Source organism: Aspergillus campestris (assembly GCF_002847485.1).
Source record: "Aspergillus campestris IBT 28561 chromosome Unknown P168scaffold_5, whole genome shotgun sequence".
NCBI lineage: Eukaryota > Fungi > Ascomycota > Eurotiomycetes > Eurotiales > Aspergillaceae > Aspergillus > Aspergillus campestris.
The window spans coordinates 683,934-702,692 of NW_020194340.1; the positions used below are offsets into that span (position 1 = coordinate 683,934).

The 18,759-nt window shown below is 51.7% G+C and overlaps 5 protein-coding genes across 5 annotated transcripts; all 5 read right to left on the reverse strand.

The window, feature by feature from the left end:
• Positions 1-2,237: 2,237 nt before the first annotated feature.
• P168DRAFT_235622 (UDP-N-acetylglucosaminyltransferase) lies at positions 2,238-7,330 on the reverse strand (the record flags this gene model as incomplete). Its single annotated transcript, XM_024833481.1, has 3 exons — positions 2,238-2,867; positions 2,916-5,523; positions 5,589-7,330. The coding sequence occupies 3 exons, from the start codon at positions 7,328-7,330 to the stop codon at positions 2,238-2,240; spliced, it is 4,980 nt and encodes a 1,659-aa protein (XP_024693430.1).
• A 4,368-nt stretch (positions 7,331-11,698) lies between these two features.
• On the reverse strand, positions 11,699-12,219 carry P168DRAFT_140248 (uncharacterized protein). The gene has a single exon (XM_024832755.1). The coding sequence runs from the start codon at positions 12,099-12,101 to the stop codon at positions 11,799-11,801; it is 303 nt and encodes a 100-aa protein (XP_024693431.1). The 5' UTR covers positions 12,102-12,219; the 3' UTR covers positions 11,699-11,798.
• Positions 12,204-12,937, reverse strand: P168DRAFT_281196 (60S ribosomal protein uL11; the record flags this gene model as incomplete). Its single annotated transcript, XM_024835915.1, has 5 exons — positions 12,204-12,217; positions 12,267-12,591; positions 12,663-12,783; positions 12,840-12,873; positions 12,934-12,937. The coding sequence occupies 5 exons, from the start codon at positions 12,935-12,937 to the stop codon at positions 12,204-12,206; spliced, it is 498 nt and encodes a 165-aa protein (XP_024693432.1).
• A 244-nt stretch (positions 12,938-13,181) lies between these two features.
• On the reverse strand, positions 13,182-16,181 carry sec23 (GTPase-activating protein SEC23). Its single transcript, XM_024834280.1, has 7 exons — positions 15,893-16,181; positions 15,708-15,838; positions 15,361-15,655; positions 14,813-15,286; positions 13,664-14,761; positions 13,412-13,605; positions 13,182-13,359 (listed from the first exon to the last, which is right to left on the reverse strand). Exons 1-7 carry the CDS (start codon positions 15,983-15,985, stop codon positions 13,335-13,337), a joined length of 2,310 nt encoding a protein of 769 aa, XP_024693433.1. The 5' UTR covers positions 15,986-16,181; the 3' UTR covers positions 13,182-13,334.
• A 413-nt stretch (positions 16,182-16,594) lies between these two features.
• On the reverse strand, positions 16,595-18,420 carry P168DRAFT_326615 (DNA primase subunit PRI2). The gene is made up of 3 exons (XM_024841146.1): positions 18,172-18,420; positions 17,566-18,116; positions 16,595-17,510 (listed from the first exon to the last, which is right to left on the reverse strand). The coding sequence occupies exons 1-3, from the start codon at positions 18,359-18,361 to the stop codon at positions 16,749-16,751; spliced, it is 1,503 nt and encodes a 500-aa protein (XP_024693434.1). The 5' UTR covers positions 18,362-18,420; the 3' UTR covers positions 16,595-16,748.
• Between the last annotated feature and the right edge of the window lie 339 nt (positions 18,421-18,759).

Here is an 18,759-nt window from a genome sequence, read left to right on the forward strand (position 1 = left end):
TATCACAACGGTGGGACTCCAACTGGATTACCAACTTCGCTACTACATTGACCAACTAAGTAGGGAGTAAAGAAGTAAGTAATAGGTTGCTCATCCTGTACTCCGTACTCCGTACAAGCATGGCAAGAAGAAGAAAAAAAGAAGAAAGTAAGCAAGTAAGCAAGAAAGAAAAGAAACAAAGAAAGACACCCCCAACACCCCTACTGCAGCCCCGTTCCAAACAGAACTGATTTTGCCCTGTTTTTGGACATATGGGCTGTCTTCCCCCTCCTCCCTCCTCCCTCTCTATCCATATCCATATCCATATCCGTCCATCATCATCCCTTCAAGGCTCCTCTTATATGAAGGTGAGGGTGAGGGCGAGGGTGTACCACCTCGTATACGTATAGTACAATCGACTCTAGATTAAGTAAGTACTTATGACCGGGTATCCAAGCACACCTACTAAAGCGGATAGTCAATATGCTAGGACCCTTGCCAGGGTAGGTAGGTAGTAGGTAGTATGTAAGAAGATGTAGGGATATCCCAAATGGAACAGATGCATGATATTGGTTAGTATTATGGCTAGGTAGGTGGGTAGTAGGAGGTGAGTGAAAGGAGAGGGGAGTGCATTATATCTAGGTACCTGTGCATTGCTACCTGCCTGTCTGGGTGCCTATTACTACCTGGGTAGATAGGTACCACCTGCTACTGCTACTGCTTCTGCTACTGCTACCTACTTCTTATTACCTACTACAGTACCTATGACCCACCAACTCATCATCCAAATCAATCCCTACATATTATAATATCTAGTATCAACCACCAACAACCCAGCCCCAAACAGCAAGTAAGCAGTCAGCAAGCAAGTAAGCACCTAACTAACAGGGTATGTCCAACCCAGATGTCACAATCCATCCCACATATGGATATGACAATCCACATATACCCACCCCGGAAAAGGAAAAAGAAAGAAAGAAAGACTCAAAGAAATCAAGACCTAAAGAAAGAAACCCGGAAATGAGTGGCGGATGTACATACATACATACATACACAACCTTGATTTGATAGTGAGGCGGTTGTCACTCTTTCATCTTTACATTTACTTGTTTTGTGCGTTTTTGTCTGCTTATTTTTGTCGTTTGTTTTGTAGTTCGCTTTTCCTTTTTGGTCCCCCTTTGAGATGCTTTTTTTTCTTCTTTTATAGTGAGGGTTGGGGGTCTGTGGGTTGAGTCTAGTTTGGAGTCTGGAGTCTGGAGTCTAGTCTCAAGTACAGAATCGAGAGTCGAGAGTCGAGAGTGAGAGTGAGGCTTTGTTGGTTATCGCTATATTTATATACTCCCTATACCAATGACCATCAAGGGGAGACTCGTAGAGTACATCCCCTAGTTCGCGTAGGAAGACCAATATAAACAAACGACCATGATATCAATATCAGCAACATCGATGGTATCGACAACATTGATAAACGAGAAACTACACCCAAAAAAGAAAGAAAAAATTCCAAACAGTTGCAAGATTGCCCAAAAAAAAAAATAATAATAATAATGGAAGAGTCAAAACAACGATTTTTATTTCATGTAGGTACACACTACAAGTCAGCTTCAGCATGTCGGCTGGTTGCGTGTCTTTTCTTTGATACACAAGTACCATTGAGGTGGATGGGGGCTGAGAGGGTATATATTTCCTAGTTTTGTATGGTCACTTCTTGGGAATTTGTCTGTTGGCTGTCGGCCGTTGGCTGTTGGCTGTTGTCTGATGTCTGTTGTATGGGTGTATGTATGTATGTATGCATGTCGTGCATTCCAAGATAGGATAGGATGGGATGGGATGGATGGGATGGATGGGATAAACGAAGATTGACAGTGGGTCATAATATGTCATGACCTCGCAGCAAACCTAGATCACAGTACACTAGAATCGAATACCAAGAGGTTGGATAGGTAATCTGGCTGTCTTACTGCCAGCTGCCAGGAATCATCATCATTGAGCCGAGCCATAAACCACCACCTATCTAACGCCAGCATGCACCAAGTCCCATCATCATCTTTCTCAGACATACATGTACATGCATATATACATGCGTACATCTGAGACGATAGATAGATAGATAGATAGGAAGAAAAAAACCACAGCATAGATCCGTAGAAATCAAACAAACAAACAAAAATAAAGCTACATGGGGTAATCGAAGATCAAAGTGTCAAGATGAATATGAAATGAAAAGAAAAATGAAAAGAAACGCTCAAGGGGTATAATCATAACCAGATATCACCTTCTTCGCCATTCACCCACCGTTCCCAGACCTGTTCATAAGCATTTTCTAAATCCCGAACCCACCGGCTCGTATCAAACAGATTGCTCCGCGCTCTCTCCCGGAAGAGCATCTTGCGCAGGTCCATCAGCCTGCCGTGCGTGCGGCCGCCACAGCCAGGCTGGTACTGGAGGCTGTGGCACAGGCGCGCGGCCTTGTTCTCGTAGTCTTCATCGGACGTGGCGATTAGGTCGTCGCGGGCTTGGTGGCCCGCGTCGGTGTTGGGGAGCGCGCTGCTGAGGATGCTGCTCGCCATTCGGGAGCACATTTTGTATTTGTAGCGCGGGAATGTCAGCAGTGGGGTCCCGCTCCATAGGACGTCCGTTGCGGTTGTGTGCGCGTTGCATTCCGGCGTGTCGAGGAAGAGATCTAGCACTTTCGCTCGCGAAATGTGCGTGTTCTTGGGTGCCACGTCGGTGAAGATGATCCGAGACGCTGTTTTCTCGTCTGCCCACTGGGCGGCGGTGTCTTTGAGGTTCTGCTCCCCGAGGTCGGGGAATCGGAGGAGCCAGAGCACGGCATTCGGGATGCGTGCCAGGATGCGCAGCCAGGTGCGGAAAGTCGTCGGTTCGATCTAGAAGGTCAGTATGGGAAATTCGATTGAATCCAGGAAATGACTAACCTTATACAGCTGGTTGAAATTCCCAAGGATGATAGTATTCTCCGGGAGGTTGGGAAAAAGTTCCCTCCGCATGCGCCACCGTGCCTCTTGCTCCTGTTCCCAGGTGAGACGCATATCCGACGCGTCAGGAGCGCTCTGTCGGTGGTCACAGCAGAAGAAGGTCGAACGAGTGAAGACAATCTTCTCACCGTACACCCAGTCTTCGAGTTCCTCGCCGTGGTCCTCCTCCATAACGCGATCGCCAATGCGGGCGGTGCGTCGGCCCGGGGTAAGCGTGTCTGGCGGGATCGATATCTGGTCTGCCAGTATGTAATCGCACCATTCGGCTCCCAACGTCCCCGCAAAGCCCATGAATGACATGTGGATGGGCGCAGGGCGCGCGGCGAAGACCTCGTTGCGGGCACCTCGCGTATAACCGTTCAGGTTGATGAGGATGTGGATCCCGTCCGCCACAATCTGCCGCACGAGCCGGTCCACGGACCAGGCACTGGCGTCGTGGAACACCGGCGCCTCCTTTTCAATCTGGTGTCGGTGGATCGACTGGTCACTGGCGGTAGTGGCATAGCAATAAGCCTTGACCTTGGACGGATTGTGCAGTCCAAACACGGACTGCATCAGATGTGCGAGAGGGTGGTTGTTGAAGTCTGACGACACGTAGCCAACTTTGAGGTAGGGGTTGGGCGGCGCGGGTGGCTGATAAACCGTCGCCGGCAGCCACGGAGACCGTAACGTGGAGCAGGAGATCCGCAGGCCATTCCGCTGCGAGATCTGTCGGATCTGTCGGGCAGAAAGGGGGCAAGTGAAAGTGTGAAACGGCAGGACGGTGGGAGCGTTGGGTGCGGACAGGCCCGACGGAAGCTGCGGCCGTCGGTACTTGGACAGCGGGTACTCTTTGCCATGAACGTAGCGATCCTGGTACCACTGCCACGTGATCGATCGCACGGCACGCTCGACCAGCCGCACGATCCGTGAACCTTCCCACTTCTGTCCCGCCCACGACTGCAGGGTGGTAGCGAGTGTCCCCGGCGCCGACCGACACGAATACAACGCGGGGGCCATTTGTGCACAGAGCTGTTGGATCGAGTTGGGGGTCAGCAGACCACGACCCCAGGTCTCTCCCTCCGTGAGTTGCCGGTCGACAATGTCCACCACGCGTCGGATCCAGCCCGTCCCCGTGTCGGTATTGGCCGAATCGCGGAGCATGCCTTGCTCATTCACGTGCCACCTATCGCGGAAGCCGTATCCTTTCGAGACACCGCCTCGGCCCGCCCAGTTACAGACAGAGTTCAACGCGTTCGCCAGCCCGCAGACGGCTTCAGCAAACTCGGGGTTGACCTGGACGGCGCGGCGGTAGTATTTGATGGCGTCGTTGACCCGACCGGCATCCTTGACGGCATTAGCCAGGTTGGCCAGGGCGATGTCGAAATTATTATCGCACTGAACCGCCTGCTCGTACATGCGAATGGCAGCCTGAAGTTGACCAATATCCTTCAGCAAGCTGCCCAGGTTGGTGTAGAGGTGGGCATGTCGAGAGTCCAGATGCAGTCCATAGTTGTAATACGCCAGCGCCAACGAGATCCCACTGCCCGGGATGACGCCCGGGATCTCAGGATGTTGGATCTCCCCGCTCGACCGCGGAAGACCGTGGGCGGGGTTGTTCTGGATGCCCGCCAGCAAGATCCCCACGTTGTTCGCGGTGGACGGGCTGGGCTGGAGAGACAGTGACAAGTAATATAGTGCCAAAATATCCCGCACGCTAGGGGCAGCTCGGGGAACGCCGGACGTAGAGACGTTAGACATCCCATCTTGATAGATCTTGGCGAGCGACAACAGAGAATTGCTCGTGGTCGAGATGGCCGCCTTCCGGGCAAGCCCTTCGGCGACGTATCGGATGCCCGGGGGGGTCCCGTTGGTGGCAAACACCAACTTCGACGTCTGCAACGCCTTGTCCGGGTAGAGGAGGATGGTCTCGTGGGAGCTTCGCTTCTCGTGAGCCGGGTAGTGATGGCGTGATCCTTGGGAGAAGGCCGCGAAAATCTGCTTGATCAGGCCCTGGATGCCGTGGGGTCGTCTCCCCGCGGCGATGAGAATGGCATCTTCAAAGGCCACCGCCGCCCCCGCATTGTCACCCAGCGCATAGAGCATATTCCCCTTGGCATGCACCAGAGCGAGCATGCGGCCGTTGTCCGACCCGGGGATGGCATAGCCGCTCGACCCAAAACCCGCAGCCGTCGCCTCCGCCGAAGCCAGGTTGGACGGCGCCGGTCGGTTGAAGTCATCGTCATAATCAAAGGACACCTTTTCGTAGGACCCGAAATCCGACATGCTCGACGACCTGCTCTCCCCATCACTGTCGGGTTCGCTGGCAGGCTCGTCGGCCGTGAAGCAATCTCCGTTCTTCGGATGGGACAAGGACTTCTGCACATATTCAATGACGTTGACGGCCTCCTTCCCACGCTGGCTGCTACACAGAAGCCCGATGAGGTGTTCGACCGCCTCGAAAAAGCTCGGGCGAAGCTTCACGACATGTTGCCAATGTTGCAACGCCTCGTCGCGGCGGTCCAGCACCAAAAACGTGGCGGCAAGATTGGAGATTGCCTCGACATTTCTGTATGGAGAGAGGAAGATTAGCAAGGAATGACAACGGTAGACCGCTGGGAACTCTACACTCACGTGGAATCTCGGGCAATGATCCGCGAATACCATCGCACCGCTTTCTGATAGTCTCCCAGCCCGTAAGCTAGACAACCTCCCAGAAGCATCCCATCAATCCACTCCCAGTTGCTCTGCATGCAGAGACTCGACAGCGTTTCCAGAGCCGAGGCGGCATTCGCCGCGGGGGAGGTCTCGCCGAAGGGTCCCGTGGGGAAGCGAGAGGCCGTCAATCGGCCCGTATAACGCAGTCGATCGAGCATCTGCACGTCGGGGGCCACCGGCTGCAGTTGGACGGACGAACGGTCGAGCGGACGACGGGGGTCATGGGCGCCCGGGATGTTCGTTTTCGGCGCGTGGAGGTCATACTGGCTGGACGGGTAGCTGTTATGGCGGGTGATCTCGGGTGCGTGTCCGGGGGAGAAATCCACCCCGGGCTGCCGCGGCGGTTTGGGGTAGATGCTGGGTTTGAGGAGTCGCGGGTGTGGGCCGTCGGCGCCGGCGTTCGCGGTGCTATTTCGCCGGGCCTGATGGATGGACGCGAGCAGATCGACATAGACCGAGTGAGCCCAGGACAGGGCTTTCTCTTTGAATTCTACATTCGCCGTGCGTGCATTTCCGGGCTGTCCACCGGTCTGGAAATTAGCACCGCCCGAGTAACTCGGCCAGGGCGGATACGGTTCGTGGCCCGGACCGGGTTGGCGCGCGGAGGACCGGGAGCCCACATCGGCCTGGCGGGTGTGGTACGGAAGGACCCGCTGGTTGGAGGTCAGGTCCACGGTCTTGGGCCCTGCGTGCCGGGGCGGAAAGTTCGTCTTCGTCGGCGCGTCGTGGCTGACAACGGCCAGCGGACTCGGGTTCCAGGCGACGCCGGGGTCGGGGTGAGTGCCGCCGGATGGGATCGAGGTGCGGTTGAAGGGTTGCTGCGCAGCGTCAAAGAAGCGCGCCGCGGATGGCGTGGGCGCGGCGGCGAACGGCGCATCGTAGCGAGAATCGCGAAAAGCCGCGGGGCGGTAGGGGATATAGACGCCGTCGGGCCAATACGGCCCATACGGGGCGGTCCCTGCGGAGGCTGTGGGACCGACACAGGGCTGCAGTGTCGCGGGCAAGACCGTCGGCACGTAGGCGCCGTTATTCCAGTAGTATCGCTGGTGGGCGGGCTGGACGGGCAACGACTGGTTCAGCACCGAATCCACGCCCGGGCCGTAGTTCAGCGAACGGACCCAGCCCGTCCCGTTGAGCCCCGGCACGATTTCGCTGGACACTCGCATGGGTTCGCTCTTGTACATGGGCGGGAAGTTCAGATGGTTGGTCGACGACGACGGATCGATCGGTGGTTGGGGCCAGCCATCCAACGGAAATCCGGCCGGGGGCGGGACCAGGTGGGCGGTATCGAGCGGGGAGACCAGGATGTGTTTGCTCGCCGGCGGCTGGATGGTGGTGTCGCCCGGGGTGCCATCGTAGCCTGCAGCGATTGTCCCATTCGGGGTCTTCCTCCGCAACGCATGCTCGCTGGCGGGCCTCGGGTTGGGCACGGGACCGGTGGTGTCGGGACCGTCGATGCGGTGGATGGGATGAGGGTATTGGAGACGGGTTCGCGGGATCGCAAGGGAGGGGTACTTGGACAGGGTTTCGTAAGAAAGGGAGGTCGGAAGGTGTGTCGGATGGAAGTCATACGGGCGGTCGATGGTGTCCACGCCACGGTAGTGACCCATGTGGTGATGCGGCTGAACTGGCGGAAAGGGCGCCACGGAGTGCATCATCTTGGAGCCCTACCGAGTGACGAAAGCACCCGCCGCTCGGTCTCCACCGGACAGGAACAGAGGCAGGTGCAGATCCGATTCTGCAGAGGGGAGATCAGGAAAAACAAGGAGGCGTTTCACGATCGCAGGGAGAATACTGCGAGCAACGGCGACCAGATGGAAGAGCAGTCCAACAAGAAATCAACAGACACACACGCAAGCACTCTTGTGGCAGTATCAACGAGCATCCTCGAATTTTAGTTTTTTTCTGCACCTCATCCTGGACGGGAAACAACTCTGGAGACACTCAGCAAAAGCCCCCACGGCTAATCTCGGGGCTCGACATGAACGCTGGATGGGGGGAGTTGAGCAGTGGGAGGAGAAGCTTGGGTTGGGTGAGGTGGGAATCAAGCTAGGGGAGGAGAGCGGGGGGGAGGGATGGGGTGGAATCGAGGGAGGAATGGAGCTGGGGCCAAGATACCATCCAAGGAGGGGGGGGAAAGGGATGTACGGAGTGGAAATTGTCGGAGATGAAGAAGTAAGAAGTAGGAGAGGAGGGGAAGGGGGAGAAGAGAAGATGAGGAGGAGAGGATGAGAGGGAAAGGAATGAATGAAAGAATGAAAGCAAGGGAGGAAAGGGATCGAGTTGGTTTTCCACTTTTTGACGCAGGTGTCCGCACGACTAAGAGGGAATTCACGCTTGGCGGAAATGTTGTATCAATGATACCAAAATATGTGATAATCTCATATAATTATATAAAATAAAAATAATGTGACTACCGACAGAGTTTTTTATTTCTTTTCTTTTCTTTCCCCTGAGCAAGATAGCAGAACGAAAAAGAAAGAAAAAGAAAGAAAAAGAAAGAAAAAAGAGGTAAATCAAATGGTAGGAATGTCAAAGCGGTTGAACATGGCACCACCCGTCTGTTGAAGAGGCTTCCGATGTTTGTCCATTTCTAACTTTAGGATTTCTATTTTACTTTTGACTTAGTTTTATTTTGATTTATTTGAAAGAGATGATTGGAACCCAAGTGAGACGTCCAAGAGAGCGGACATAGGGCGTTAGTCTAAGGCGGAGCAGATCCAACGGCCGGCGGAGATACAGTTTTTTAATATTGATATGATACGACGGAGTTCAACTCGAGAAAATTGAAGAAAGGGAACCAGGAAAAATATAGACAGAATCTAGGCAGTCATTCAAAATATAGATATAGGGGAAAGAATGCGAGGTGAGACTGATGACGATAGAAAAGAAGAAAAAAAAATAAAAAATAAAAATAAAGAAAGAAGAAAAGGAAAGAAAAAAAAGAATAATAGAACAATAGAATATAAAAAATAAAATAAAAAAGGCTAGCCGATCAAGACACAATTATTATAATAATTCCAATAAAATAAATATATCAAACACAAGAAAAAAAAAAAAGATACTAGAGAACTGCCCAGATATACTACCTAATGAGTGCTCCAGACACTTCATATCCAACAGGATAAAAAGATGAGGGAGAAAAGACAACGGGATATTGACGGAGACAGACAGAGTCCAAGCAACAGGCTGTAGCTCCCGGTTTGGACTCAGGTGGGGAGGGGCAGTTCCTATTCTGGATATGGTGGAGATGTGGATGTGGTGGATGTGGTGGATTATGGTGGGGTCGGTGGACTGGACGGGATTCACACCAATCATCCAGCGCCTAGACTGGCTTGGGCTGAATACTATTCTAGTCTGATTGATATCAGTGCACTTCGTAATATATGATAATATAGTATGACGGATTCAGATACTCAGTTAGATAGTCATAGGTAGTCAAGCAGGTAAAGAAGAAAGAAAAGGTAAAAAGAAAAATAATCGAAAGAAGAGGGAACGAAATGAAAGATCACACATAGTCCCACCCATACGATCCAACGGCGAGGATGGACCGACACTAGCCAGTTGGTGGACTCTCCATTCAACGTCACTGGTCCACCCAGGCTGGTTACCCCCGGTCCCCAGTGGGTCTCCAACTCCACCACCCCAGTTGATCATGACTGTGGCCGATCTGGCACTTCGGATTCTCTCTGATGGAGTGAGGTATGGATCCAAAGTACTTGCCAGTGGAGTCATGTTGATCCACCATAATTATCAAGAAGACTGGTATTGATGATCTATTGTTTTTCCACGGAGCATCGGGTTGACTGGAGGGATAGAAAGTATAGGATAGAAAGTATACCTAGTAGTAAATGAGCAAGGCTCCACGGTGCCAATCAATGGCCGATGCAAGGATAATCAACGAGGAGGCTCCTCCATGCCCATACATGGCGCGTCCGAATTGGCAGGTTTCTCAGCCCCTATGCATCCAGAGGCTGAATGCATGACTATGCCTGTCCAGTATATATGGTTATGGTATACAAGGTATTTTCTTCCATTCTCTATTGACTCACCCCTTGGGACCTACGGTATACTACCCTCAAATAACTCACAAAGAAGAATCACCATCAACAGAAAGAGAAATCATGCAAAAATCATAATAAAATAGAAAGGACAGAATAGAAACAAATCAAATGAAATAAAATGATAATAATAAAAGATCAGCACTCCCAGACAGTCCAACTCAAAATCCATCCCAACAAGTGGATCATCCCCAAACTTTCCTCAGCCCGTCGCTCCATCCTCCATCCACTCACGCCCCGCCGATTAAGCCATGGACTGGAATCCTTTCATGGCGTCTGCTGCTAGCCCTGAGGGAACACGAATTTTCATCCGGTCTTACCATAATTAAACAGATTTGATTAATTAATTCTATACAATGGGTCCGCGACTTTCAGCTTGAGACCTTTTGTTTGCTTGATCTTTCCCCTACTCCCGCCGAGATAGTATGTAGATACAATATTATCACTAGATATTGATATAAATGGTCGACTGACCTCTCTCTACCATTGCATTACCAATAAGATAAAAAGTTCGACGATCAACATGTCACGAGCGGTCTACAATGAGGATCGGCAAACTCTACCTCGTTCTGATCGGACGGGAAAACAAATCCACGTACATCATCATATCTACTGTTCAACTAGGCTGGATATAAATTTACACTTCTATATGCTAGGATAGGGAGTATGAATTGGAATATTTCTAGTTAACGAAAATGATAAGGAAGAGAAATAAAGACATGTGAGAAGATGGTTCATCCACATATAATAGATATCTGCCTACATCTGTATATATAACCGTACCCTGTTGACAGTTGAGACCCATGTTAGACATCTCTACCCCTGTCCCGTATACTGTCCACACATATGTATCATGACATCTGCCTACCCAGACACTTATACTCTGATCCAACGTGGACAAACAGACAACAAACAACAACAACAACAACAACCAGCCACCACCACCACCACCACCCCAAAAGAAAGCAAGAAGAAATATCAAAAAGCGGGGTCCACCCCTCTTATCCCACCATCCCACCATCCATCTCATCACATCCCAAGAACCGCCGCACCTAAGTACTAGCAGTATAAGTAACCAGACACCTAGATATGTACCTAACCCCCCCCCCCCCCCCCCCATCTGCACCACCAATCTCCCAAAGCGATTCGCCTCGCGTCGCCTCGCACCGCCTCTCCTCCCCCTCCGCACTGTCAAAAAGTCAACAGCCCGTAGGTACTAACTAACAATCTCGGTGTGCACCGGCGCCCGCATTGGCCCCCTCATCACACCAATCAGTACCTACCTACCGTCGTTCGTTCATCTATTTCCCATCCTTCCATTCCATCCACCATCAGGACATCCATTTATATCATCCGTTTAGTACAGTGTACATTCTCGCGCTCCCGCTTTTCGGCACTCACATACCTATCTAAATAGATATATCCGTACTCGGCACCTTACCTATCTAACCTACCTACCTAACCTACCAACTAAGTTCAATACTGAACTACCGAGTACCTACTAATACCTAGGTGGTCTGCACAACTCCGCCCCCTTAGGTTTGCCGTGTACGACACTACATCGTATAACTACTAAGGTAGCCGTACCACGGATCGATCTCTCGGCGTCTGCGTCGGAGTTTTTGAACACGTTGGCCTATCGCTCTGTTGGACGGGCGGATTTGTACGCCCGTCTGTCTATCGTCTTGCGACTTATCTATCGGCAGTGTCAAACGTACCAAGACGTGGCGCGTTTCAGCTTCGACAGGGTTCGGTTTCGGGATTGTGTTGCCCGTGTGGATGGCTTGCCTGTTCCACATGTAGGTACAAGTAGAAAGGGATGCGGGTTTAATATCGAATGACGATCGCGGGTTAACATGGAACATGGATTTGAGTCTCGAAAATTGATTGAATGATTGTTTGATTGCTTCTACGACTAGCTAAGCTACGCGGGGGTGGGACACCCCCATCCCATGGCCGGTAGATAACACGTGCCATGGGGACAAGAAAAGATATTTTCTTATCAGGTTTGTAGACCGTAAAATGGACCACTGTATCCACTGAGGAAGAGCACGAGGCTCCCCTTTTAAGATACCGCGGTGAGTAGCGGGTCGTTGCTCTCCTTTGCGCAAAATAAGCCTATACCACGTGGTAAAAGGTTCCAATCCAGGCCCGAAGGCGGGAAAGGACGGTAAGGGCCAGAGTGTTGCAAAGGTTGTGGAGATGGTTCTGTATGATCTGGCTCGTAAAGGGCAACGAGTAAACCATATAGTCCATGGAGGGAGGATATTGGGTAGGTAAACAAGAAATTCAAAGACAGAAAAGAAAGGAGAGGAAGAAAAAAGAACAGAGGTTGGTCGATTAGACCAATGGGAATCTTAAATGTCATAACTCGTAAAAGTAAAACACTTCGGGCAAGATCATGATCGTATTTTCGTTAACTAGCATGCCAATACAGATTGACGACCATCTTGAAAATCCGGATCATAATTTATTCCGAGGGAACTAGACATCATTAGCTTATTCTCATATATCGAGTAGTTGATAAACTCACCATCGATCTCGCCAGCCTTGATGTCATCGGAGACATCCTTGGGGCTGCGGCCGTCGATCTGGCAACCGACGGAGAAAGCAGTACCCAGCATCTCAAGGACGGTACCCTTGAGCTCCTTGGCCAGGGAGCGGTGGCGCATCTGGCGGGCAATGTCGAAGATCTCCTCGAGAGGGATCGACTTGCTGTGCTTGATGTTCTTCTCCTTCTTGCGGTCACGGGGAGGCTCCTTGAGGGCCTTGATGACCAGAGAAGAGGCCGAGGGCACGACGGAGACGGCGGCCTGACGGTTCTGGATGGTAAGACGGACCGTCACACGGAGACCTTTCTATATTCACGAAAGCACGTTAGAATTATTCTGATGCTGTCTGTCCAGAGACCACAAAGAATGTCACATACCCAGTCACCAGTGTTCTTGGCGATGTCTTCACCAATCTTCTTGGGAGACAGACCGAGAGGACCGATCTTGGGAGCCAGAGCAGACTGGGCTCCGACCTCACCACCAGTCACTCGCAGGTGACTATAAACATATTAGCTTCGTGATTCTTTCCAAGCGACTGATGATGGAAAACTTACATGATCTTCACCTCATTGGGATCGAACTTGGGAGCTGCCCAACAGGTGTTCTATTAGTCGCCCGCCATAGATAAATCAAGGAGATGATACTTACGCATGGCGAGTGCGAAAGGTCGTCAATCGTCCTTGTATTGGTCGTTGGTGGTTGGTACGAAAGAAGAAATCAAAAAGTTCGCGCCCGGAAGAGGTTTTGCTTGTCCACAGCTCGCACTAGTGGAAGCGAGTGGCCCTATCAGGACTAGGGTGCTAGGGTTTAGCCCGTTAGTACAATCACGTGACCAGCATTGCCTCATGTAAGCTTTTCTTATGTAAGCTCAATATACAAGTTAACGAGTGTATGTTGCGATTATTTCAATTCATTGAATCTAAATGGTTGCTATATATGGACCTAGCAAAAGGAAAGGGTAAAATCAAAAACCACCGCTAAAGATACAATCGACCCGAAGACCGACCTAAAACCGTTCTTGCTCCGTCATGGCCGTCCCATCGTCAGACCTAGCTAGTTCCAGAGACAGCAAGTCTAGAGTGGGTTAGTCTGGTTCTTGGATTCTTAGTATAGAGGGAAAACCTACTTCATCAGATGATCCATGAATGTTTGCAAGGAAACATCGTCAGTGAAGATCGTCTGCGACGTCACGCCACCTCCGTAACCACCGGTCGTGTGAGTGGTGGACGGGTTCAGCTTGGACAGAAGGAAACGTGCTTGAGATCCGCCAGCATCGCAGACAATGAAACGGGGTAGCGGGAATCGATCCGCAATCAGTTCCTGTGGTGGAGAGTAATTAGCTGCATGCCTGTGTAGTTGTGAGCATTTGATAACATACCCTTGCATCTTCCTTGGGCAGCTCCAAAAGAGCCTTCAAGTTCTCGTATCCCTCCTGCTCATGATACCCGGCCTTTCTCCATTCCGCAATTGTCTCTCCGTTGAAGATGAGGATGTGGAAGAAGGTATCCAGCAGAAGGATATGGTCGGGCTGGATAGAAGCCGAGTCGAGTAGGACCGGCTGGGCGCCCTCCTGATTCAGAGAGTACGAATCCAGAGTCGGTTGAATCATGATGAGCGAATCGCCAACATCCTCGTGGTTAAGGACGTGTCGGTAGAAGGCCGTCTCGTCAGGGGAGTTGTTGAACACCTGCAGGAACTGACTCCGGCGGAGATGGAACATGAACTGGGGATAGAGGGTGAAGTTCTTCTCCAAGCGGAACGAAGTGGGATCGTCCTTCCGGTAGTCGGCAAAGCGGGAGCAAAGCCTGATGAGCATACGGTCGACCCATCTGAGGACATCGGGGCCATCGTCAACCTCAGCCTTGAAGACCGCAATGCGCGCCATCAGCACCGCAGCGGCTTCCTGATCGAAAGACTGCGCCAGAGTAGGATCACCAGCCGGCCCGCTAAGCGGCCGCGCGACAGTCGTGACTCGGAGGTGGAAGTTCCCAGACGAATGCTGGTAGTATGTCAAGAACTGCATCATTCCTCTCTGGGGCCCGGGCTGCACGGCGGCGGGTCCGCCTTGGTTCGCAATCTCGAAATAGATACCGTAGCTCGCCGCGGGGTCAATGGCGCACATCTTCCATGCGCAAGTATTGCCAATACCGCACTCCGTCTCTCCGACAGAGCTGGACTTCTTGTTCAAGGATACTGCGTGGCCGATAAGCCCAGTGACCTTAAGCTCCTTCGTGGTAAGCACTTCCAGAGAGGCATTGAAGCCCATTAACAAATTATCGTTCACATCCTTGTCGAACACCCGGACGAAAGACTGCTTGAATTGTGATGATGTGAAGCTATCGGTGAGAAGCATATTGCCGCCGGTGTAGTTGGAGAGGTTCTTCATTTCCAGCAGACCAACTTGGTCGAGACAGCCGGCGAAGATGTCGACGATATGGCCGTTGTTGGCAGCTCGCTTGGCCATGGCATCGTAGAACTACTATCCGTTAGCACGGCGGTGTAATCCGCAGGGCCGAATGGAGCTTACCTTGACGGCCTTCTTGTAGTACTTGATGTTATCACGATCGATGTCATGGTGAGATCGGATCGGCTCCTTCAGCTCCGGTCCAACAACATGGCCCGGGCCTTCGGTGGCCGCACCGCTCGTGAAAACCATGATGCGCGCGCCGGCATTCTGGAAAGAGGTCTCAAGCAACCCAACGGCAACGCTCAGGGCAACGCCGGTACACCGGAGAGGACGCTTGTCGTTGGCAACGGGCCACGGATCGCGCTGCATCTGCTCAAGCACGTTGGTGATCTGGAATTCGGCTTGCTGGACGGGAAGGAGGAATCGAGCGGCGGCACCCAGGGGCGGGCGTGCGGGCATGTTCGGCATGTTGGGTCGCAACCCCGCGGAGAGCAGACCAAGCATCTCCTGGACCTGCTTCGCGGCATATTCCTTGCTGCCCCGGAACACGTACGATTTGCCACATTCGGTGTAACCAAGCTCATGTACTTGTGCCTAGATTCAGGGATGAGTTAACACATCCGACGGCCATCGTATTGTGCCACGAGTCAAGGGATAGGCCGTCCTACCATTGTGCCAAATGTGATCAACCCAACCAACGCATTTGCCGGCAGCAGAGACAAGCTCATGACAAGGGAGTCCTTCAGTGCCTTCAGGCTGTCCTCCTCCTGGCAGGTATCCACGACATAAACAAAGATCGGAGGGGCGGGAGCGGGACGGGCCAATTGGTACTCGATCGTCGAACTCATGGGGTGTAGCTCCGGGGGTATCGTGCTCTCGGTGATGTCCTTGTAGTGAGGAGGTAGAGGGTTGCGCATCAGACAGAAAGGACAGATCCAGATCCGCGCTCGAATGTCCACGTTGCTGTCAAGGGGATTAGTCGCACTTCTCGCCAGACGATGGCATCGAATCTTACGCATAAGGGTTCAGGACAGCCCGGCATGGTGGTTTACAGGTCACCGGCTCATATTGAAGCAACGGGGCATCCGGCTTCTCCTTGAGGGGAGTGTAGACGGCACCAATGGGGACGACAAGGCGGGACGCTTCCTGTTCCTGGATTTAGCTGACAGCGCGCGAGGACACGGCGATACCGAAACCAACCATGCGAGTGCTAGGAAACGTGTTCCAGCTGAGTCTGATGCCATCGCGATCCTCGATGTCGCTCCATTGGTCCTTCAAAGCGTCGTAGTCCATGATGGTTGGGTAGGGACGGGACGGTGGACTCGACTAGACTCGGTGATGTGTGAGGGGGCGTCTAGAGGGAAAAGGGGGGGGTAAGATTCAGAAAAGATTCTTTAAACTCCAACAAACTAAAGCTTCGAGAAACACGTGTATCATAATCCGATCTCGATATAGGCAACGCCAACAGCTAATGTCCGGAGACTCATGCGGGGGATCGGAGTGGATGTTGTTGTGAGTCTGTTGCTGTTGACATAAGGCCAGGTTGCAGCATCTCTGGTCACTGCGCCCGCCCGTACGGTCACGCTAGTACTATTTAAAACCCGTTCTCATCTTTCCGCACTTTTTTTTTCTCTTCTTCTTTCTTCATACAATTACTCGCCGACTTCCATTATACTTGGCAACTTCGTCGTTTTTGATGACGAAAATTGTCCGGTGGTCGAGCGAAGAGTTACTCGACCCGTTGCTGGGCACCTGGCTTTGAGAGGTCGTTTTGTACCTTAAAGATAAATTGGGAATCAGCTGTGGTCACATTATTATTACTCTATCACTTCTATATGATGAAAAAATTATATAAGCTCTATGGCTATTTAGTACCTGGATTAAGGAAACCATATTGAATTTGTACAGATGCTCTCAAAATTGGATCGCGTAATCATAGCGTAAGTATTAACGCCGCATTGAAGTAACCCACAGAACGATGAAAATTGAAAGCAGAAAGCCAGAAAGAGAAGAAAAGAACCCCCAAATGACGTAGCTTCGTGAATTGACTCCTGACTCAAGCATTTTGAGGAGCTTTGCCAACTTGTTTGAGCAGATAACTGCGCTTGAAATACGTGTTCGGGTGGACGATGGTGTCGAGGTCTGTCTGGTTCCAGGACCCGTCCTCCTTGACCTTCTTGATCTCGCTTTTGTGCGCCCATTCGAAAACCCGATTACAGGCAATATGATACCTGGTTCTGTCAACATCCTCCCGAACGCCCCGTAGCACTTCTTTGTCGTGGACACCGGTCGACTGAAGGAGGCCGATGAGATTGTCGACCGAGTAGTGTCGGTACGGACAGCCGTGAGTCTGCCCGGCGCCGGTATTGGAATCGCCGAGGATCTTTTGACACGAGTAAGGGAGGTATCCACGACCACGGCGATTGACATCACCGCCCACATCACCATAGGCGTGGCGGATGTTGTACTTGTATCTGGAATTGAACTCGTCATCCGTAAACCCCTTGAAAGACTGGCGCCAGAAGAGAATACACTCTTCGAGGGAGAGACCGATGCCCTTCAAGAATAGCGTGTACTGGAGTCGACCAAAGTGTTTCAAGTGGTTGTTCTTTCGCAGGTTCATATGCAGACTGCGCATACAGAGGGGGAAATGGTTTGAGAGCCGGTCGATGTTGCCCGCCGTGATGGGGGCACCATCCACGACGCCTTCACTTTCGGAATACACGGTGTCAGCACTTCCGAAGTTCTTCGACAGGTGGTTCAGGATCGGAGTCAGTCGGTCATCTTCGTCCAGCCGCGGGAGGGCGCGACTCGTCAACTAGGGATACTGTCAGCGGTCTCTAATCAACCGTTAAAGCATGACTGCTACAAACCTCTAGAGCGCGCTCCAGGCGAGCGGTGAATTCAGCAATGATCATGCTCAATTGTTCTCTGCCAGGCACGTAGGCCTTACCCCTGGCCACAAAGATTGATCGTCTCTCCACCAACTCCGGCACCCTTTCCCATTCCACTTTGTACCACGTCTCGTCGTCAACGCGGCGTAGACCAGGAGTCGCGCTCACCAGATGTTCGGCCATCTTGCGTTTCTCTTCATCGCCAACGGGCTCCCACTCCAGATTGAGACTCTCTATAAAGGCGCGTTTTTCCTTCGAGTCGTCTTGTTGGAATCGGAACCGGAAGAGCATGGTCTCCGCGCGCACGAAACGACGGCGCAGGTCTTCGGTTGCGGAAAACGCCAACCGAAGGATGAAGTGCGAGTAGTGGTCTTTCTGGCGCTCATTTGCAAGTCTCGCATCTGCTGAGCCGGACGAGGACGAAGTGTTGGAGGAGAGAGGGAGGAACTTTTGCAGGAGAGGGGTGATGTGGGTTGCTGTCTCGGCGGCGGTCTTGTTTCGATAGGAGCATGCTTCGATTTCAGCCAGGACTAGATAGTAGAGTTAGTTTACGGCCAGACACTTGAGGGTTCTCTCCATGCGCACTCTTCAGTCTGTCAATCGCCCACTGCTCGAACTGCTCCAGAGTGATCTCGGCCGTCGGTGGGACATCGTAGAAATTCAAGCGATGCGGGTAGTCCTGCTGCTTGAACGCCGAAGATGCGAACTGCTTCTTTCTAGGGTCCAAGTTGGCCCTCCGCTTAGGGTCAACTCTATGAAAGTCTTGTCGTATCATGTTGTATTATATGGCGATTTCTCCAGATCGTTGCATGGATTGGTCTTGTTGAATCGAAGATCCATCAATCCTTATCCGCTTTCGTGACGGGAACGCGATCCACGCGTCGATAACGCGGCGCGGTCACATGATGCATTATAGCCATTATTACTAAGCTCGTATTAATGAACAGCTTATTAGATCGATTCTTCGGCCGGGAAATTAACCGAGGGAGTTTAGTCGAAATAACATCATTTCAGACTTACAGAATGATAGTCCAGTGTCACGGGCCATATATGGGTAATTCCGGAGCAGAGGGGTTGCCTCACATGTGAAACCCTGTCATTCGATAGAGATTGTCTCTGCCATTGATTCATGTGCTCGACATGTCCCTAAGATCCGTGTAGACGGTTCAATAC